The sequence below is a fragment of the Pleuronectes platessa genome, chromosome 6 (assembly GCF_947347685.1).
Source record: "Pleuronectes platessa chromosome 6, fPlePla1.1, whole genome shotgun sequence".
In the NCBI taxonomy this organism is placed as follows: Eukaryota; Metazoa; Chordata; class Actinopteri; order Pleuronectiformes; family Pleuronectidae; genus Pleuronectes; species Pleuronectes platessa.
Window position 1 is genome coordinate 3,856,457 of NC_070631.1, and position 23,445 is coordinate 3,879,901.

Genomic DNA, 23,445 nt, shown 5'->3' on the forward strand with positions numbered 1-23,445 from the left:
GGGGCTCTGCTGACGGGTTGACATATTATCACAGATCCACAGGATATTACAGTTATTCACATCGTGAGGCCGACGGCAGCAGAGTGCAGCGCTGGTTGGTGAAAAGAGGATTCAACCAGGAGCTCTCACAGTCCCTGAGGCAGAGTCCTCCCATGTGTGTGTCTGTGTGTGAGGGAAGCATTTTAAAGACAGTCTGAAAATAACCAGTGTTTACTGCCGTCACACAGACGGACAGATGGAGAAGTATCCGAGCAGACAAGCCGTCATACTGACAAACACACGCGGCTCACACACATGGAGTCTGACAAGCACACACATGCACAATCCTAACGCGCACAAACATAAAAGAACAATTATAAAACAGCTAAATGCACACTGTCATTCACACTGCCTCCTTTGCCAAGTCCTCCCGTGTTGCTGGCTCACAGGGAGTTTGTCTTTTTTTTAAGGGGGGGGGGGGGGGATATGAAGAACATTTCTGTAATAGTGTATATTTTTTTTTTTAGATTGGCCTACAAATAAAAGGGGGATCTGCCAGTTCTGGGTTTGTGTGATGAGTTCTCAGAGGAATTCCACCGCCAAGAGCGTCGCTGGGACAGAACCCAAACCCGCCGGCTCCGGGTGGGACTTCCAGGATGCAGGCTGAAGCAGGTACCAGGAAAACAACAGTGTGTAATCACTGGCTGCTGTTAATTGTTAAGGGATCATTAATTGTGAGGGTGTGAGAGAGTGCAAATGGGGAAAGTAGATAATCTGTCAGCCGCGGGCCGGGCAGGCGGCGGATGACGGAGACGGGGGGGGGGGGGGGGGGGGGGGGGGACGTGTGTTGCAGTCGGGGGGGCAGATGATGTTCACCTGCTGTGTGGAGCGCTGCTTTCCAATTTACCAAGTTGTTTGTTTATCTGAGTTTTTATTTCTCTCTCGTGACCTCGAAGCAAACATCCAAATCCTCTTTGACTGTGTTAACCTCCCTCTGGTTGTCAGAGCTATTGCTGTGTTACCGGTTTTTCAAAATACCAAAACGCTGTGAGAGCATTAAAAAATGAATACTTAAAAAAAACACTATGAGGCTATAACAACTAAGACTCACAACCAGGGACCTGCCCACACCGGGATGAGGAGTCTTCTACTGTTAATGGAATATAAACTCATAGATCTCCAGACCATAAACACTTAAGTTCCATGACTCCAGGTTCTGCACATTATTTCCTGACGTGCAACAAAATTCTAAGGTTCGGTAAATTTAGCATAATCCCTCTGACAAACAACAAACACACGGATGAAAACACAACCTCCTTGTTGAAGGTAATAACACATAAGCACACACAGAGCCGCTTAATTACAATGTGTGTCGTCAAACCTTCCGGCGCACAAACAATCACTTCTGTACAAATGACTTTAAAAACACGGAATATTCAGATTCACTTAAATACGGCTCTTCAGTCGCACTCGTACTGAACACACAACACTTTGTGGGCGTCATATTGAATTGTGTATATGAGTATTTAGAAGAATGTAGATTTGTGCGGACGTACCACAAAGGAGAAGAGCTGTGAGGAGCGAGCCCGGAGCTCGGGTCGACACTCTCCGACGCACAACTGGACCGGACCAGGGCGACTGTCCGGGGGGGCCACGTCCATCTCACACACAATCCTACAAAAGACACAAAACAATCCATTAACGTCTATTTACACAATAAAGATGAGATCATAGACTGTATACGATAAATGACAGTTCCCCAAAAGTGAAGCCAAATCGTCCTGATAGACCCCTGGTGGCTGGCAGCAGTATAGACCCCCACCTTCTTCTCCAGGTTAGTGGATGGGACGGGGACCAAACTATAAAGCCAAAATATATGTCAAGTAAATAAACTTTTATTTGTTTTAAATCACACTGATGTTTATTCAAGTATAGAAAAACGAAGTAAAAATACATAATTGGCAGCTTAGACTGACTCGTGATTGGTCGAGCACATATCAGACCTCAATCACTACTGTGCAAAATCTTTCAATTCTATTTCTGCACAAGTAGGAGGTAGTGATATATAAAAGCTAATTTTTAATCTGGACCGATAATACTTTAAAGAAAGTTTGAGTCATTTATTAATTTAAATAAACTAAAGCTTGAACTTTCTCTTATGTGTTTGAATTCTTGACCAAACTTGGTGAACAGTAATCAAAAACACTTTATGCTTGATATCGATTTATCTTCCACTCTGAATTCAATCTGCTCCAGTTGTCTCTGTCCTTTCATTACGGGACACGTCGGGACAGACATCGACCAGGACCCCCTCAGTGACAGTCTTTAAATGAGACTAGTGCTCCTCCTCCTCCTCCTCCTCCTCCTCCTCCTCCTCCTCCTCCACCTCCTCCTCCTCAACACACCCAACCTGGACTGAAGTAAATTTCCCAGCAACGACCGGGCACCCGACCGAGCTGGTGCCGTGCTGCCAACGTGCCGCACCGAGTGTAAATCACAGGTCGGGATCAATAGAGCTTTATCATAACGTGTGATCAGGCGTCACCCGGCGCCGCAGGTGACATCAACATCAAATGGCATAATAAAAAAAAAAAAGAGGACGTCTATTGATTGGTGGTGCCAGCGAGCGATAAAGCACAAGATGCGATCACAGCGTGGAGGGTGAGGGTGGGGGGGGGTGTCGTGAGGCAGATGGCGGCGGCAGACAGGAGTGGGACAGATGAAGCAGAGCAGATGTATTGTTTCTCCCGGCGTTGATCACCTGAATTACAACAGACGACTGTGGAGCTTTGTTGGATGAGCGATGAGGAGGAGAGCGGCTGAAGGAAGATTTACACACTGACTGGGACAAGGTGTTCAGATCACTAGGTGGCAGACACACACACACCCGTCAATTTATTCTCCTCCTTTCAATCTTTTATTTTGCCTGAAAATAGTTTTAATCTGTACATTCAGATATTAAATCTAAATTAAATGTAATGTCTGTGTTGTTTTTTAATATGCCTGTACAGCACCTAAGAGTTTTTGTGTGTGTTTGTTTGTTTGTGTGTTACTTTGCAGGATTACACAAATACTACCAGACGGATGACCATGCAACTTGGTGGAAGGATGTGGTATTGGGTCAGGAACGAGCCCATTAGAAGTTTTATAACTTTTTCTTTGATTCTTTGATGTAATTCATGGGCTCAGGGGACTGATTTCTATATAAAAACTCAGTTTAAATGTGGTTTCATAAGGGGACTGTTGTGTTTCTCTGGGTTAAGGGAAATATCTTTGTCTTTTCACTATAAAGACGCCACTTTCCCTCCATAGAAAAAAACCTTTTAAAACTTAAAAGTGATGAGGACTCAATGTGGCGACTGTGAAAAATGCTTCAGAATATCATCAGCTCTCAGTGAGACGTGGTCCCGGGATCCTGAAGAACACAAAAGTTTGGACTTTTCTCTTCAAAGCAGGGATTGGTTTTCACACACTCCTCTGAAGTGGAAACATAAAAGACGTATAAATATGTACGAGTGTGTTTTATCCCCCCCCCCCTTTTTTTTTGCCCAATTCAGTCATAGGATGCCTGGTGAATGAATTAAGACTCAAACAGCTTCAAACATGCACATAATGAACCACGAGCCAATAAATAACCTCCAAAGATTCGGAGGGAAAGTCCAGCTCCGACTAAACAGGTCATAGGTTCCTTTTTTAATTTCCCTCAGTCCATTTTTTTTTTACATGCCACATAAATGAATCCCCTGGCTTGTCCCCAATTGGATTAAAGTGCTGTCAGATCAGTGCACCGCTGACAAATTGTCCCCCACAGCCAAGTGGCTCATAGTGAATTTTAATTACAGCTGCCCAGTGAAGAGACTCCACTGTAAGTCATCACCATTACTCATGAGCCATGTGCTCTTCAAAACACAGCCACAAGTTGGCTGATATTGTAAAAAGAATAACAGGCGCGTAAGTCGCACTCGTGTGTGATCGGGAACATGTGTGCGACATGTGTATCGTGACACACAAACCATGTGAGTTCCAGCGATGGCGCGGTGCTGAGCCTGTGTGTGTGTGTGTGTGTGTGTGTGTGTGTGTGTGTGTGTGTGTGTGTGTCTGTGTGTGTGTGTGTCTGTGTGTGTGTGTGTGTGTGTGTCAGGCAACTGAGAGACCAGACAACTGTTCTAAGCATTTGTCTAAAAATTGTGTAATTATTTCTCATATAGTCTCTGCAAAATGAGTATTTTCCACAAGCTGTATAGCACCTTTAGAATTTACATTCATTATTTTTAATCTTAATCTTAAAGTGCTGATGTAATTTCAGTGTGAAGCATGTTTATCAGTACGTTTGTGCATCTTTGCTTCTCCTTGGCGGGACCTGCACCACCTGAGGAGGTCGACCCTCCATGAGGCCGCGGGTTTCTTCCTCTGCACACGTCTGTGCGTCTGCCGAGGGGCCGACGGGCAAGGCAGCGAAGCACGAGGGCCACGTTTCATTAGTTCAGGTCGAGCGGGACCGGCTTTCACGTGATGTGTGCACAGCGCGGGACAATTAGGGAGGTAAACAGAAGTAAACACACACAGCTGTTGTGGGCTAGTTGCTGACTAGAGGAGCTAGGGAGTCAGACGGGGGCTCGAGTGCTGCAGGGGGGGAACAGCCATGTCGGGGACAGACTGTTTGGACCTGCTCCAATCTTCATTAGGGGGGGGGGGGGGGGGGGGACGCAGCTTTAATGTCACAATATACAGTTTGCTGTAAGCAGTTATACCCCATTCATAAAATATGAAAACCACAGTTTACATTCACAGCAACTGATTTGTTTTATGTTTTTTTTAAGTTGTGTTTCCTATAATTGTATTGTTTACAAAATGGTGTTAATTATGTATTATGAACGATTGCACGAAGAACCTTTAGTCTTAAATGAATCTAATCTAATAAAATGAACTAAATATTTACATTTTAAAATAACTGCATTAAGTGAATATTGTGTAATTTCAGTAGTTTGTGTGACTTACTGTTCGGCGATGATGTAGCCCTCCTCCAGGGGGGTGCACCTCACCCCCGCCACCTCCACGTTGCCCACCATGTCCGAGAAGGCCAAACCCAGGTTGGTGCCGTGGATGGTCACCCGCGTGCCTCCCTCGGGGGGGCCGGCCACTGGGGTCACCTGCGGGGGGGGGGGGGGTAAAAAAATCAAATGGTCAGGGAAAAAAGTTGCAGAGTGACATTAGAGGATGTGTCATCAGCTTCAGTTATAGAGCGGTCGTAGAGACATTATAAACGCACACACAGGTCTCCCTGGACGCTCAAGGGCAAGTGTGCTCTTTCGGTCCAGGTGGCTGTAAAAGCAATTAAGTGCACTCCCCATGTCTTCATCTGAAGAATGTCAGAACGGGCCATGAGTCACTGTGCCGGGAGCATGTTCACATCACAACAGTCGCTGATGGCACATGCTTTGTTGCTCTTTCTGTTCGAATGTGTCATCCCAATCATACACTCCCGTGAAAAACACACTTTTAAAAGGTACTTTTGTTTGTCTTCCACTCCTCCCTGTTGACTACACAACTTGATGGAAGAAACCCACAATAAAAACCCGGGTTGTTAACTTTCTGGATACGTCTGCACCAAATCTACTGCTGTTGCCATTGATAATAAATCTAACAAGGGGCCATATTAATGCTAAGTGCAGACCACCTATTCATAAAATACAATATGGCTGCCCAGCATGACCTTGGCACAGGGTGGCACGCTGCCGTCTGTGCTGCAGAGCCCCGCTGAGGCTCCCGACCTGGCCATCGTCCAGCCCTTTCACAGAGGAGAAGAGGAGGAGGAGGAGGAAGAGGACGAAGAGGGGAGTAGAGAGGGAAACTGGAGGGATACAAAGGCCTTGGTGGACGGAGAGATAACGCAGAGGGCTGAAGGGAGGAGATGACAATCACTATGCTGTCACTGGCCTTGCAAGTAGAGGGGATAAAACCAACCTGTGCCCATTTACTGAGCTGCAAAGTGCCATGTGACACGGGGGGTTGCAATGCCCGGCACCCATCAGAGCATTGACCCCCCCCCCCTTGTGGGACAGCGGCATTGTAATCTAGATTCATTGGACATTAATTGCTCTGGATGTAAAGTAAGTGTGTCACTGCACCGCCGGAGGGGTCTGCATACATGAATCTTTTAGCACTGCTTGGGCATGCAGGGTATGGGGGGGAGCGGGGGGGGGGGGGGGGGGTAAAAACATAAAGGCTAAATATATCCATGTCAGGCAGTGGCGGCAGCTATTTGAGTAGACTTGGCGATGGTTACATAAGCGATGCAAGGGGCCGGAGAGAGAAGGAGACCGGAGAGGAGGAGGAGGAGGAGCTACAACCAGATGATAAAAATAGAAAGGGACCGGGAGAGCAGAGAAGATGGGATGAGCTGGCTGCCACTGGGATCAGCCTGATCAGACGTGATGGATGACAGGTGAGGCAGCGGTCGGTGGCAGAACAGGGGCGGGTCGGGCTACAAGCTCCTCCGTCTTTGTCCCCGGGGGGTGAAACAGAACCCGTCCCGCATTGGACCGAGCACCAGAATCCAGTGTAATCCATGAATGAAACCCATTCGACTGAGCTCCCTGTTGGCACTTATAGAGCCCGGATTCATGGGTGGATCAAAGGACAACCACCACTTCAAAGCCACCGATGTCCCGGAGGGCGTGAGAGAAGTGCCGCTCTTTTGTCCCCCGTCTGTATTTCTTACACAAACAGAGGGACTCAATCTATAGAGCAGCCTCCTTGTCCATGACACTGGTTTAACTGTGTGTCAGCCAGATCCCAATGACCTTTACAAACCAGAGGGAAGCTACTGCACTGGAGATAATCTTCAGAGGGGGGTGGAGCACGTCTTTACATCTCAACTCCACATCCTCCTCTTTGCATCCCGTCTTTTGCTTTCTGTCTTTCTTCATTTAGTCTCCCTCGGGCTAGGTGACACGTCCTCCTCCTCCCGGCTCCCCGCTCACTTGTTTGTCTCACCAGAGGTTCAGAGGGAAGAGGAAGCAGAAGCCTCGTTGGACGTGCACACACACCCTGCCGCCCCCTTGCTCTCCCACCCATTGCCGCCATGCCATGCTCGCTGTGTAATCCTTTTAGGCGCCCGGCCGCTGCCCGCCTGGCATTGTCACACTGTCAATAGAGGGTAATTCCCAGCAAACAGCCAGTACAGCTTGCACGAGGCACTCTTCTACTCTCTCTAGTATAATCTATCTCGCTGCAGCTCAGAGGATCAGAGCGTCGGCCATTTACCACCACATTTTCCTCGAGACATTCTGCAGGGTTTTCTGCAATAACCATAAAAAAAAAATCACTAAAGAGGGAGGGCGCGATAAGCTGAGGCAGAAACTTCCAGGAGAGAAAGGGGTCTCTTCTCAGAAGATAATCTGCTGGTCTGACCAACAGAAAAAGGAAACTGTGGCGGCTGCTCCCAGTGAACAGCCTGGGGACGTCTGTCAGGGTGGTGTTGACTTATTCAGCTGAAGTAATGGTGGGGAAAGTTGTGCTGATGCAGCCGATGGCTCAACTCGGTACACACAGCAGAGAGCAGCGCCCGGGCCCATGCTGCCTTCAGGCTATGCAAGCCTAGCATGTCACTGGAGCTGCAGGAGCCGACCGAGCCCGATGACATTCAGACAAATCAGCTTCAATCACGTTTAATCATCCCGTCTACTGAAGTACAACATCAGCATTTTTTACTCTTCATCCTTAATTTACAGATTTATTACAAGAGTATCATGTCCCCTCGACGCTCTGGGAGAATTACACGAGCAACAGTTGATGTGTTTCCCTTCTCGCCAGCGTCGGATCTTCTGCTTTTCAAAGGAATAACAGCCTTTGATTCAATTTAGGAGCTTGCAGCTAATCTCTCTGTCTTTGGACTGTGCTCAGACTAATTTGAGTGTGTCACATTTAATTGTGAGCAGCATTTAATGGGCTTGATTAAAGCGCCGCTGATCACTTGCTCCTGAACAAACTACATGCTAAATACTTTATGAGGTCTTAAATGCCGTGTAGTTGGCTGAGAGATATGGGCGGTGATGAAAAGGGAGTTTTCAGTGCGTAAAGAAAGGAGCGAACACAAGAGACAGGGTTTGTGGGTTGGAGGTGATTTACTCACTGATGCTGTGTTTTGTCAACAGGACACTTTTACTTTTAAGTGTTGCAAAGGTATATATATATATATATATATATATATATGTATGAACATGTGGGGTTTAGCAGCATCAAACTGCAGGTTCCCTGACGCAAGATGCATTTTGCAGTGCAACGTTTTGCTCTTTCTTCTCCTGGCTGGTTCAATGAGGGGTAGCACACAGTGTACAGCAGATCTCTCCGGGTTTCAGCGGTGAGGAGAGTTTAGTTTTACCATAACACTGACTGACAGGCCCACCGTCCCCATGGTGGTGAACATATCAACAATAAGCTTGCGTATATGGTGCGTGAGACAAAAGAGAGGAGTCCTGCTGCAGTTCTCTTCTTTCCCGCGGCTACAGCTGGATCTGCTGGATCCTCTCGAGTGTCACTGGGAGGCAGAGAAGCCTCTTCTATGTAAAGTTAACTGGTTCGCCAGCCTCGGCCAAAGCCCATCGAGGAGACGCCTTTCATATGCTCTCCCAACTCCCAGCTTCATTTGATGTCGTTCCCCGTGCTGTTAGCAGGGTTCTTACATCTCTTCAATATTAATGGCCGACGGTGGGAGGCACCGTGGCACTTAATAGAAACATTAATTATTCAAAAGGCCCGTCTTTTGGTCGACACGTCTACTAATGTGCTAGTATGTATACAAATCAACTCGTGATGGGGGCTTTGGTGCATACAATCAAAAACCCAAATTTATTAATGAATTCAGCCCACCAGGGGGAAGTCTGCTTCTTAAAGAAAATGTAATCACAGGGAGATGAAGGGGGCGGGGGGGGGGGGGGGGGGGGGGGGGCTCGGCACAAACCAACGCTGACTCAATGAAGAGGAGGAGCATCGGTGAGTCTGTGAGTGAAGTCAGTGCTCATGTGAATTCATTCAGAGATGCCTATGAACAGACCTGAGATCAGACAGTGGTTCCATCACTCGTCTCCCCCCCCCCCCTCCCACACTTGCATTCCTCCCTCTGTCTCATGGTTCAGTTCCTTCGCTCCGTCCTGTTGTTCTCAGCCTTACTTCACTTTACCTCCCTCACCACCCCCTGCTCCCCCCCCGCTCGCCTTTACCATCTTCCCATCATCTGGCTGTCAGACATAAAGGAAGCATTAACCCAGTAACACATCAGTCGCTGTGGATCCCAGGAATCATTTCTAATAAATGCACGTGTGTATACATTCCATCTTTCCCTCCACCTCTCAATCAGTGGGAGTTTTTCCACATTTCCCCGGATGCCTTTTGACAGCTCCCCTGCAACTTGTTGCATCGACCCGCGGCTCCTCCACTGTACGTGGCTGTAAAGAGGTTTTGGCAATAAGTTGTTTCCACTCGGGGGAAACGTCTCTGCCTCAGAACACAAGGGCCTGCAGCAGCTGGAGGTAAACTGGCTTCTCTTGGCCTTGGATACAGTTATAATGATTTTTTTATTTTTGCCTGATCGTTGACCACGTGTACGTCTGTAAATCCTTATTCTACGATTCTCTTTCGATATTTGAAACTACAGATTGACTGGTATTGAGTTGATGGGTCATGACAGAGGCACACAGGGAGGACAGAGGAGTAGGGGTAAGAGCGATGGACGGAGAGAGGGAGAGAGAGGCAGGTTTTCTGGCTTATCGGCGTACAGTACGGCAAATCAATTAACCAAGTTGATAACTTCTCTTTTTAATTGGCTGGAGTAAGATGTGAGCATGCTGCGGAGGAGTGGAGGGGTCTGGTTGGTTAGTCACAATGCAGTGGTGCGTTACCGAGCCTAATTAAACAGCACGTCCTCCTGGCCCGACTCCCCCGTGACAGAGAATCCACCGGGGGGGGAACAAGCAAAGGCCGGAATACGCAAAGGGCCCACTTATACCAAAACAAATAAGCACTTCCAGGTCACGACCCCGGTGTTGAAGAGGTGAAGGGGAGGTGTGTGTGTGTGTGTGTGTGGGGGGGGGGGGGGGGGGTACATCCAGCTGCTGGGTTGTGTTGTTGCACAATGTAGACACTGTACACACACACACCTGCTTGTCGTCTTTATGAATCGCAAAAAGCTAAAACAATATTAGTCGCTTCAGTAGGTACAATCATCTACTTATTCTGAGGTTTCTCCTTCTTTTTTGAGATAATTCTTTTATATATTTTGTTCTTTTCTTTCAGAATGCTGGAGTAACCTTGTGAGAAGACAAAAGACATTAAAATCTAAGAGCAGGCATCTGTGTGCACCCAGCCACAAAGAGAAGGCAGATGTCAAGGAGACAGGCCTTTAAAACTGAATGTCTCTGTGCCCTGCGTGTGCGTGTGTGTGTGTATGTATGTGTGATTGTGTGGTTGTTTGTGTGTGTGTGTGTGTGTGTGTGTGTGTGTGTGTGTGTGTGTGTGCCCTTGAAATAACCCTGAGGGTGAAAAGAATTCACATGAATATGCTGCTGTGAGCACAACACAACACTTACACACACACACACACACACAGGTACACCACACACTGTGGGCCACATACTTTCTTTTTTTTTCTCCTGAGCTAAAACAGCACTTGCTCTTTAAATTAGCAGAAAAGATACAGGATGAATAAGACAAAACCAAAAAGAGAGAGAGCGAAGCCGAACATTGTACAGATCTGAATGCATTAGGTGAAGCTCGCTCCCCTGGGGGGGGGGGGGGGGGGGCAACTTCAAGGCTCCTGCTCATCGAGTCCAGAGCAAAACCAAAACAGAGAAGAGCGGCAGAGCTTCTTCTCGTGAAACACCTCTCCATGCAAATCAGAGTCTGTAGATAATATGAGTCAAGTGAGCAGTTGTGTTTTTAGAGAATACGAAGCAGGTCGAGTTAAAATTCTGAGGACAGTCCCACAGACCGAACAGAACCATTCGTCCCCCGTGAGAAGAGCCGAGGACGAGCTGCAGCCTCGTGGCAGCTGAGTATCGATTGGAGGCAGATCTGCGTGGGCGGGCCAGGGACAGACAAAACCAGGGGGATTGTGGGTACTGACCTCGGTGATGCGTGGGTTGGTGCACTTGACGTTCTTGGTGGACAGGTTGAGCCAGCGGGTGGTGTACGGGTTGATGGGGGGGGCAGTGGTGCCGCAGGGTGCACTTCCCCTCCCCGCTGCACCAGCCACACTGGAACTTCCTCTGCGCCTTCAGACACACGCCACAGCTGTCCCGCTGGGCCGCGCACTTGTAGAGGTGCACTGTGGGAAACAGGAAGTGGTGAGGAGGCACAGTGAAATCCCAGAATGTGGAGGTTATTTTTTTTATCTTCTATGTCTGCTGTGAGTAAAATATCCCCACAGACCTTTCCTTCTTTTACTTTCTTTTTCATCTCCAATAACACATATTTTAAAACGCTTGTGATTAACATACAATAAAGATAGAAAAGCCCACACGCTTGTTTGAACTCAGCTGAGAAAAGACAAAGCCTGAGTGCAGAGAGAGTTCAGGGAAACGATGGAGCGTTGCATTCGTCCATCTTCATCCCGGCACATGTTGTGAGCAGCACCTTGCTCTTACCTTGGATGTTCTCCGGGTTATCAATAATGAAGTTGCCGTTCCACACCACTGAGAAATCCACCGGCAGCTCACTGATTTTCATTCCCTCATACAGATACTGGAGGAGAAAAGAGATAGAGAGATGGCGGTGAGGGGTGGAGACGAGACCAGAGGAGAGGACAGGTTTAATGAGAGGTTCGGGGGGGGGGGGGGGGGTTATAATCCCCACGAGCCCTTGCAGATGCGGCAGTGTGTCCTTCTAACGTTTCCCCAAACTTACATCATCTTATCATCAGAGAGCTGACAAAGAGACGGGAGCAGCTTCCCTTCAGAGACGCTGTCCTTAACTGACTCCTGTGCCCTTAATTCCAGGCTGACTTTCATTGTTCGAATTCTGTGATTGTGTGTTTGTGTGATTGTGTGTTTGTGCGTGAGAGAGAGACAGAAAGAGGCGGAGAGGGAAATGTGTATATCTGTGAATCCACTGAGAATAAATACGCTACAGTCGAGTCCAGAGCAATAACCGAGGATCTATCTAGTGTCTTTATACATCTACTCATCCGGAGATCTCTAGAATCATTGGTCCATCAGCGTCTTTATTTGATAAATCTCTAGTCTTGTAGTTTAAGTTTTACTCTTGCACTGTTTTTTTAAATATTTTTTTTATAAATATGTGTGTATTTTTTTCAATACACACCTACAGCATTATCCCACCTATAGTGTATTCATATTTTATATATTTATCTTGCTCCTAGTGTAATCATCATTCTTATATCATACCTTACCTCTTAATACTGTTCATGTTCCATTTATATTTCCATTTATATTCCATGTATATTTCTAACTGTACTTCATATTTATTTACATATTCCATCTCTGCACTTTAACTGCCATTTTTTTGCACTTCTGGTCAGATGCTAAACCGCATCTCGTTGTATATGTACTTGTACTGTGCGATATGTTGTATATGTACTTGTACTGTGCGATATGTTGTATATGTACTTGTACTGTTGACAATAAAGTTGAATCTAATCTAATCTAATCTAATCTGCTGTTCCATAATTCTTTCAGTCAAGAGCCACCAAACCTACCGAGCTGTTCTGGCACTGCACGCTGGAGCTGTTGAAGCGGAGGGCGGTGACCCGGTGGCTGACCCCCTGGATGTGGAGGACGCACTCGTAGCCTCGCTGGCCGGACTGCGGCTGAGGCAGGTTCCTGGCCTTCAGGGTGATGGGCTTCACCTCCCCCACCGGGATCAGGATCTCCTCCGAGCGCACCAGCTGGGGACAGTCCTGACCGGGGGAACGGGGGGGGGGGGGGGGGGGGGGGGGGCAGAGAGAAGGTCTCATAAATACATCCAGAGCTTTCAGGGTTTCTAACAAGATGAGAGGAACAACTCTACAGGAGGGTCATGAAAAGGAGAACTGACAAACACGAAGCACAATAAGTGACTCCTGTGACCTCAGAAAGCTATTTTCAGTGAATAGCACCAACTCACAATACACTGTACAGGGTGCGTTCAAGACTGTGGAGTATTCTACACAGAAACCCAACAAGCCACAATGAGCAAGTGCTTTTGACAGTGGAGAGAGAAAAAGACCTTCTTCAATAGGAGCAGAAACCTTGAAGACTCGGGGGGGGGGCGGCCATCTGCCACTTTAGGGTTGAAATAAGACAGAGGTCAACTCTCTCAGTGTTAGGATGTCAAAGAACATCTGTATAGAGAACTCTATTACAGCTGTATGACACATAGGCTTTGGTTGGAGAGGCCTTTTACGTCCAATGATCATGAGCCTGAGTCCTAATGAAACATCCCCTCCTGGTGCCCAGTGACAGGAGGAGACATGGACGTTATCAGAGCAGTGGAGCAAGAAGGAACTGCAGAATTTAGAGTAATACACATAGTGGTTGCTCCTGTAGATTCTGTATTACTAAAGTAAATCAGAATAGAGGAGTAGAAAATACACACAGAAGTACTACATGTGCCACTAGCCAAGGACAAATGGAAACCTACACTCAGAGGCATATTTCAAGCCTTTTTGTGTCCAGCAGACATGATGGACTTGGGTCAGAGCGATCTGGTGTCACCCTGAAGACAAACCGAGCTCAGAGATAACAGACTGTTAATTGCTGCTGCAGAGAAAAAGAGCTCTGAGTGAGAAATGCCAGTTCGGAAATAGAGGAGCTTATAGATGTCTGTCTCTCTGAAGACGTGCCCCGAGGCTGACACCGAGCTGGAGCACAGAGCTGGATGCAGGCAGGAGTAAATAGAGAGAGGGGATGTGAAGAAGAGAGAGAGAAAGGAAAGAGGGGTGAAAGAAAAGAGGAAAACATGGGACAGAAGGAGAGAAAGTAGCTTGTTTGTGTGTCTGTGTGTGTGTGTGTTCCACCGACCTCTGAGGCGTTGACCCGGCCCTCCTGGAAGGAACAGCTGGAGGGGTCGTGGGTGCACAAGTTGCGGTACTTGCACCAGTGGCAGCGGAAGGCGCTGTTCACACATGACAGGCACCTGCAAGGACACACACACACATATGTCGAGTGTGAGTCGGGAAAAAGGGTGGAGGGGGGGGGGGCTGCGCCACAGGAGGAAATGAGTTCAGCTCCCAAGTGGGCGCCTGCTGCTGTTGTTGTGCCCTTGGAGTTTGGCACAAAACCGAATCGCTCCTGGGCCAAGTTCTCCCTGTGTGTACTTTGTCCGGACATATATTAAAACTGTGTCACATGTGAACGGGAGGTCGGACATTATCCTTCAGAACCAGAATCTGATGGAGAAGGAGAGCGAGGACAAGACGGAGCGTCGAGCGATGAGGACAAATCAGAAGTTTGGCACAGCTTGATCCTGCAGTTCCCATTAGTCCCTTATTGTTGGAGTGTCACTGTAACTACCTGCTATTAGGTGTGTGTGTGCCAGTGAATACATCTGTTACTATCAAGATAAGTATTAATACCATAGTGCAAAAACAAAAAAGTGTTACTAACATCGTAGCCTTATTATTTACAATTATTGTCACATACAACATTATTGGACTATTGTTACAAACATATTCACATGTAAACTGCATTTTGAGCGTTTTTAAATGGTTATTTCTGCATAAAAATGTAATTATATCCCTGTTATAGAGTGGAGTAGAAATATAAAGTTAAGTGCAGGACTTTCCTTTCCATCACTGAACTCATCACATCATGAAACGCTGTTTACTACACTGTGTATTCATGAGCAGTTGTTCGAAGGGCGTGTTGTCGTCTCTCTGGGCTCTGCCTCTCTCTGCCTCTCTCTGCCTCTCTCTGCCTCTCCCTGCCTCTCTCTGCCTCTCTCTGCCTCTCCCTCCCTCTCTCTGCCTCTCTCTGCCTCTCTCTGCCTCTCTCTGCCTCTCTCTGCCTCTCCCTGCCTCTCCCTGCCTCTCTCTGCCTCTCTCTGCCTCTCTCTGCCTCTCTCTGCCTCTCCCTGCCTCTCTCTGCCTCTCTCTGCCTCTCTCTGCCTCTCCCTCCCTCTCCCTGCCTCTCTCTGCCTCTCTCTGCCTCTCCCTGCCTCTCCCTGCCTCTCTCTGCCTCTCTCTGCCTCTCTCTGCCTCTCCCTGCCTCTCTCTGCCTCTCTCTGCCTCTCCCTGCCTCTCCCTGCCTCTCTCTGCCTCTCTCTGCCTCTCCCTGCCTCTCTCTGCCTCTCTCTGCCTCTCTCTGCCTCTCCCTGCCTCTCTCTGCCTCTCTCTGCCTCTCTCTGCCTCTCTCTGCCTCTCTCTGCCTCTCCCTGCCTCTCCCTGCCTCTCTCTGCCTCTCTCTGCCTCTCTCTGCCTCTCTCTGCCTCTCCCTGCCTCTCTCTGCCTCTCTCTGCCTCTCTCTGCCTCTCCCTCCCTCTCCCTGCCTCTCTCTGCCTCTCTCTGCCTCTCCCTGCCTCTCCCTGCCTCTCTCTGCCTCTCTCTGCCTCTCTCTGCCTCTCTCTGCCTCTCTCTGCCTCTCCCTCCCTCTCCCTGCCTCTCTCTGCCTCTCTCTGCCTCTCTCTGCCTCTCCCTGCCTCTCCCTGCCTCTCTCTGCCTCTCTCTGCCTCTCCCTGCCTCTCTCTGCCTCTCCCTGCCTCTCTCTGCCTCTCTCTGCCTCTCTCTGCCTCTCCCTCCCTCTCCCTGCCTCTCTCTGCCTCTCTCTGCCTCTCCCTGCCTCTCCCTGCCTCTCTCTGCCTCTCTCTGCCTCTCTCTGCCTCTCCCTGCCTCTCCCTGCCTCTCCCTGCCTCTCCCTGCCTCTCTCTGCCTCTCCATGCCTCTCTCTGCCTCTCTCTGCCTCTCTCTGCCTCTCTCTGCCTCTCCCTGCCTCTCCCTGCCTCTCTCTGCCTCTCCCTGCCTCTCCCTGCCTCTCCCTGCCTCTCTCTGCCTCTCTCTGCCTCTCTCTGCCTCTCCCTGCCTCTCTCTGTCTCTCTCTGCCTCTCCCTGCCTCTCCCTGCCTCTCCCTGCCTCTCTCTGCCTCTCTCTGCCTCTCTCTGCCTCTCTCTGCCTCTATCTGCCTCTCTCTGCCTCTCTCTGCCTCTCTCTGCCTCTCTCTGCCTCTCTCTGCCTCTCCCTGCCTCTCTCTGTCTCTCTCTGCCTCTCCCTGCCTCTCTCTGCCTCTCCCTGCCTCTCTCTGCCTCTCTCTGCCTCTCTCTGCCTCTCTCTGCCTCTATCTGCCTCTCTCTGCCTCTCTCTGCCTCTCCCTGCCTCTCTCTGCCTCTCTCTGCCTCTCTCTGCCTCTCCCTGCCTCTCCCTGCCTCTCCCTGCCTCTCTCTGCCTCTCCCCTTCTCCCCCTGAATTAAGGTTTGTGTTCTGCATATTTGCTTAAAGTGAAATATGCATCTGTGCAAACGCATGGGAGGGATCTCCGGCAAGCTCGCTAATTCAGAGGAGTGGGGCTGATTCTCCTTCAGGCAAATCGAGTGCAAACGGAGAGAGAAAGAGTTTGCATTGCAAGGGAGAGTGTGTGCACATCCTCTGTGTGTTTGTGTGCGTCGCTGCTGGTGCAAGTGTGTTTGTCGTCGGCCATTAACTGAGCTGATGTGGGAGCCAGTAATTGCTTTCTGTGCACGCCTCACAAGGGTTTTCAGACAGTAGACATGAAGCTATAGGGCCGCGTGTGCTTCTGCTGTCATGTCTGTCTGTGTCTGAGGAGAAAAACACCGCCTGCTTTTATCCGGCCAAATTGACAACGTCTGTAACATTTTGTTCTAATGTCGAGGGGACAGTGAAATGATAATATGACACGTGACGGCTCCTGAAGCCGCTGTGAAACCCTCACTCTGCATTCAGGGATGCTCCCGAGTCAGCGAGGCCTTTGGATCCGGCACAAACAGAAGCTGTCCCGGTGGAGGGAAGCGAGCAAATAGCAAAGGCACCACTGAGACTGAGATCTCCAGTCCTGGGATTCAGGTGGACATCAGTCAATCAGGGACGGACGTGGCATGAAGACGAGCATGAAACCCCCACCGAAGACCCGTTAGGCAGAGAGTAATGTGTCCTGTGCACAGAAACCTCCTGGTACCGAGCTCGGGGAGCGGCCACAGATCGGGTGACGTTGATCTGAACTCTGGGATATTTTTAGGGAAACGGGGCCGGCTTGGGTTGAGGACACATAGTAACTAATTCCCATTGCATCGATCCAGTGGGTTTGAGCAGCTGGACTGGGAGCATTGTTTCTGTTAATTAAAACAGAATGAAGGGACTAAAGAGAGATACTCACAGCTGGTGGACGCTGCAGTTGTAGAACTTGACCTCGGTGCTGATGAGCATCTGACCGGTCTCTTTAGAATTCAGCCTCAGCTCGACGCCCGACCAATCTGAAAGAGAGGAGCCGTGTGTTAAACATTATTACATCTTTAAATCATTTAGCTGTGAGCAGCAACCCTCGATTGAATCTAATGTTCATTTGTTGTCTCAGTAAACTCAGGATTGTTATGAGTTGTTCATATTTGTGTAATTGATATGAAGATATATTGCACAGTATTGTTCTGTGTACACGACATGCAGAGCAAATTAAAAGGAGCCGAGCCTGTGAAAATAAGTGTGAATAAAATTAGCAATTTCCAGTCACACACACACACACACACACACACACACACACACACACACACACACACACACACAACAGAATCATTTCATCTGATCAAATTTAGTTTCCCTGCATTTCGCTGAGCAGAGATCTGGCTGTGCTTCTGTTCTCTGTGAAAACAGCCTCTTATCTCCCCCCACGAGGATACAGGCTCCATAAATATGTGTGTGTGAGTGTGTGTGTGTGTGTGTGTGTGTGTGTGTGTGTGTTTGCCTGATATTTTGATGACATTCAGTGTGTAGGAGTCTTGCATGACCCTCCGTGACCCGTTCTCTCTGCAGCACCTGCTGGGAATCAGGCTCTGTTTCACACCAGTCGGTGCAGCCGGCTCAAATCTGACTTCTACCATTTGTATCACAAGAGCTGGCAAACAAAGTGGTAAAGAGTTCCTGTCCACGCAAAACCCTCCTGGAGGATTCTACTTCTCCTCAGTAGAGAAGAGTGTCAGCTAGTTTCTTTCATTTCCAGCTCAGCGTCCTGGAGAGTTCTATCCTAACCTCGGCTCCTTCTGCTCCGGTGCGCTTGTTTTAATTTCTCCTCTCCTTTCCTTATTTCCTTCTCTACTCCACCTTTAATCTCATTTCCTCTCCACTCCTCTCCTCAAGTCGCTGCACGATCAATGTCGACTCGCAACAGATAGGAAGGTTCGCAAGGGGATGGAGGGGGATTGTGGGGAGGTCAGGGGGAAGTGGCCTCGGGGGGGGGGGGGGGCGCTGAGTAAAGATTGGATGTATAAAGAGAAGAGCTGGGAGAGGCAGGATGGAGGGAGGTGTTCAGAAGGCGAGGAAGGAGAGGGAGATAGAGAGAGGATGGATGGGGGGGGGGGGGGGGGGGGGGGCGAGATGGATGGAGGAAGGGCTTACAGGGGGGATTGGCTGACATTTACCTGGGGGAGAACATTCATATTAGTGCCTGATGCACCGCTCCCCACGGGAGCTCTGGGCAAACAGGCCTGTCATTTACTCTCAGGTAGGAGGATTTACCAAACCCCCAGAACACACAGTCATTTCCACACATGGCACATCATATATTATTCAGGGTGTTTGTTTTGCTCGCCCCTGCAGCCGGCCTGGCTCGCAAACAACAGGTATTTATTGTCCAACCATAGGTGTCAGGAACCATAATGATATATGTGTGTTTGCAGATAAATGAATCCTGGAGTCGTCGTTGTTTATTTATGGAAATATGAGGAGCAATTTTTGAAAGGTCATGAGATTTTCTATGAATACATTGGAGGTGATGAGCATTCGGTTTTATTTCGGGACCTTTACGTTTCTTTCAGGCAGTTTGTGTGTGATATGTAAATATTGTAGATTTTATGAGAAGACATTTTGACATCTGCTTAAAAACAATTATTTATAATGATTACTGATTAATTATTACATGTTGTTTTCTTCGAGTACTCATCAGGTGGAACTTGAACAAACAACCCCGCCTGCACCTCGTCTGTGTAAATCTAACTAACCTGATTCCACCGTCACCTGCTGCAGCCAGCGGCCCTCCATCTGATCGTCCATCAGCACTAATGGGGCCTGGCCTTGTGTGTAGCACACTTCACTGCCAGGCAGCTGATTCTGGATCAGTAGGGAGCTTGTTGTTTAGATGGCGTTGAATCAATAAAGAACTTTTAAAGTGATGCATGTGCAGTTAGCTCACAGACGGAGGGACGGATGGGAAACTGGAGTTTGGAGTGAGGCTCTCTCCTAATCGGCATGATCAGATCAATACAGTGATGTGTGGGAGTGTGCACTGGATGGTACCTGTGTGTGTGTGTGTGTTTGTGTTGTGTATACCTTGGTTGATGGGGATGACGGGGACGTCCTTGGCAGCAGGAGACACGCAGAGGATCTGGTTGCCGTTGACCTGGCCCTCCACCTCCGTCAGGTTGCCGAAGGAGCAGGTGATGCCGGCGGAGAGGTCGGGGACATCGCTCACCTTCACCAGCAGCTGCACATGGAGCGGAGGAACCAAAGTATAGTTATCGATACGCAGCAGTTGACCCTACGTCTCATTTCAGGGTCAAACTAAAGACAACAGATCAAGTACTCGCTCTCTGTCTGGTTATGAAACATGATGTGAAAGGGAAAAATGAGAAAAACACAGTGGCTTGAAAGCATCGTGTAACAAGCTGTGAAACGAGGAAAAGAACAAACTGCCACTGGCACACGTCTCCGTCCAGTTTGTGCCAAGAAGCTGTGTCTTCAAATTGTTATCAGCACCATAATAACACCGTGTTAGATCTTAATCTTTCATTTGAGAGCAGAATCCATCTTTCCAGAGGAGGAGCGACAGCCACCTCGGTTCAGTCACTGGTTCATACATGGCACTAAGCTACATAAAAGGAAATTGGAAAAAATGGCCACTTGGGAAATTCTATTTGAATAAAAAAAAAAATACGACAACAAAGAGAGCTGCCCTCACACATGATGTGCCGCACATATGCAGTAATACCACACACATGCAGACACACACACACACACACACACACAGAGGGGCGTTTGAAGTGATTCTCTGGAGAGCAGTGACACTGGGGCTGAACATTCAGCTGCTCTAACTATAAATAAATGTATTCCGCGCGCCGGGTGTGTGATCCGGCTCTCCAGCCAAGTGAGGCAGCCCGGATAATTATCACCGTGGCATTTCGCAGCCTTGTTCCATTAGCTGTTATTTTTGGGCCACGGCGTTTGAAGTTTTCTCTTTGTTTTATCTGCCTCTCACTAAACACCGCGGGGCGACTGGGACAGGCGAGGCAGCTGAGCAGCTTAACTGTGGGCCTTTCAAGAGATGCTGACTGTCTCCGTGGCTGACTACACTGCCTCCCTCGTTAGCTGCTGTACTCCGGTGCCATTGAGAGGATGGATGTGTGTGTGTGTGTGTGTGTGTGTGTGTGTGTGTGTGTGTGTCTCGTCTTCCCCCTGTTTCCCCTTCCAGCCTGTTTGTGTTGCTTGGCTCTGAGGTGTGTCAGAGAGATGCTTGATTGCAGCAATCACAGCAATCAGGGTCTTTTGTTCAATGGAGAAGTTCCTGAGTAACCCCTCACATTAATTAGCCCTCGTCGTGGTTTTTGAGACGCACATATATATAAACACACACACACACACACACTCTCACACACACACACACACACACACACAAACAGACATACACACACTAGCTGCTACCAAAAGTAAGCTTGTCTTTATGTGTTCAGCCTCTGCTCTTTCTGTTCTCCCTGATGATGATGATGATGATGATGATGATGATGATGGTGATGATGATGATGATGGTGATGATGATGATGATGATGATGAAGATGATATCAGTGATGGGTGCTTTGCTGCTTGGAAGCACTGACCAGTCTAATTGGCGGCAGAGTTTTTAATAAAAGATAATTTTATCTTTTTTTTTTTCTCCTCCGTGTTTCTGGATCCGCCCACATGAAGAGGCTGTGTTGTCATGGCGATAGCCGTCTGCCCCGGTGGAATTTGTGAACTGTGAGAATTTGTGTGGTTTTTTTTTTGTGTAGATGGTTTAGTGAGATGACCCCCCCCCCCCCCCCCCACTCCCCCGCTGCTGGTGTGGCTGACATGGAAACAAACATAACCGATAATATGATGTCTGATACGCGGCTGTTTGGAGAAACAGACAATGGAGCGAGGTTCAGGGTGAGGTGTTGTGTTGTGAGTCACTGCCAAAGCTTCAGGCTTCATTTTTTATTATTCTAATTATTTTTATGTTTAATACGGTTTGATTTAAATCGAAGAACATCTTGGCTGCAGTCGATGAATCCATTAAATGATCCTATTCATGTCATCTCTTATCATAAATCCTAATCCGAATGATGCTCTATGTAAATATGTGAATAGACTGATTTGAGGTGCACAGGTGTGATGAGGTCTTCTTATGAAACCACATTGAAATTCACCAGATGTGGATTTTTATTTGGATCTGCACCAAATAAATAACAATCAAGAAAGATGTTGAAAATCTCACAATGTTTAAAAATCTGCTCACTGACCTGCACCAACATGTAATGGCGTGTTCCCTGACCCATAATGCATCTTGTGTAAGCCGCTGAGCATTCTGGACGTTTCTAAATCTGATATTTCAAAACCTAAAACACTGAATTTTTAACTATTGTGTTTCTGAGAGCCGACCTCGGACAGACGAGTTCTCTCCCTCCTGCTCGTTCTGCCTGTTTTGGCTCAGTCGATGTGGAAACTGCACCCAGCTGCACATGGACAACTTTAACACCTACACGCCCGCCCACACAAACATGTCTTGGCACACACATTAACTGCTCTGTATCAAGCGAGCATATGCACACTGAAACGCCCACGCTGGGGCTCTTATGAACCTTCCCATCCAATGTTTATGCATCAACCCCAATCAAGACTCTGCAAACTGCAAAGTGAGATCGTTTCAAATGTTCTGCCGCTGTACGTGGGAAGGGAATATGCAGATGGGAGATAATTCTTCATTGTGATGCGTGCTGAGGCTGCAGGTTGTTTGTCATTTTGGTGTGTGAAGCAATGTGTTTGTGTGTGTGTGTGTGTGTGTGTGTGTGTGAAACTTACATGTACGCTGGGTTCTGACACGGCGATGCTGTCCGGGAACACCGTGGCCTTCACACACTGGTTGAGAGCGGCGGCGAAGCGATACGGCTCATCTGCACGTTCACACCGGTTCCTCTGAGAGCAGCTGAGGGCGGGACAGACACAGAGACAGAGACAGAGACAGAGACAGAGAGAGACACAGAGACAGACACAGAGATAGAGACAGAGACAGAGACAGAGACAGAGAGAGACACAGAGACAGACACAGAGATAGAGACAGAGACAGAGACAGAGACAGAGAGAGACACAGAGACAGACACAGAGATAGAGACAGAGACAGAGACAGACACAGAGACAGACACAGAGACAGAGACAGGGACAGGGACAGAGACAGAGACAGACACAGAGACAGAGACAGAGACAGACACAGAGACAGAGACAGAGAGAGACACAGAGACAGAGACAGAGACAGAGACAGACACAGAGACAGAGACAGGGACAGGGACAGAGACAGAGACAGAGAGAGACACAGAGACAGACACAGAGATAGAGACAGAGACAGAGACAGACACAGAGACAGACACAGAGACAGAGACAGGGACAGGGACAGAGACAGAGACAGACACAGAGACAGAGACAGAGACAGAGACAGACACAGAGACAGAGACAGAGAGAGACACAGAGACAGAGACAGAGACAGAGACAGACACAGAGACAGAGACAGGGACAGGGACAGAGACAGAGACAGACACAGAGACAGACACAGAGACAGAGACAGAGACAGAGACAGACACAGAGACAGAGACAGAGACAGAGACAGACACAGAGACAGACACAGAGACAGAGACAGAGACAGAGACAGACACACAGAGTCGTTAGTGAAATGTATTTTTCAACAGCAACACAACTAGAAACGAGAGGAGGCTCTGCCAGAGCCATTACAGCACCGAGAGAGAATAAAGAAGCCAAAGCTAAAACAGGAAGTCAGTACGTGATTGGATAAATAACAGGAGGCGCTGCCAAAGTTATAATAGCAAACAATAACAGCAATAGTTGGAGTTCACTAAATCAATGGTTCATTTAAACAAAGTTTTAATGTACTCGGAGGATCTGCAAGCTCTTGATCTAGAGAACTCGATGGTGATTGGACCAGAACATTCACGTGACACATATGTGCAATGTGTGATATTTAGAAAAAGGAACACATACACAATCCTTTGTGTTATTCTGGTAATTGTGCGTATTGC

At 48.3% G+C, this 23,445-nt stretch overlaps 1 protein-coding gene across 1 annotated transcript in view; it reads right to left on the reverse strand.

Moving 5' to 3' along the window:
- plxna2 (plexin A2) overlaps positions 1-23,445 on the reverse strand; it is a 141,256-nt gene that overhangs the window by 35,039 nt on the left and 82,772 nt on the right. The window contains 10 exon segments of the mRNA XM_053423986.1: positions 1,536-1,653; positions 4,978-5,129; positions 11,102-11,182; positions 11,184-11,302; positions 11,622-11,718; positions 12,692-12,892; positions 13,995-14,109; positions 17,295-17,391; positions 19,457-19,610; positions 22,220-22,343. Coding sequence (XP_053279961.1) covers positions 1,536-1,653; positions 4,978-5,129; positions 11,102-11,182; positions 11,184-11,302; positions 11,622-11,718; positions 12,692-12,892; positions 13,995-14,109; positions 17,295-17,391; positions 19,457-19,610; positions 22,220-22,343 — 1,258 coding nt within the window.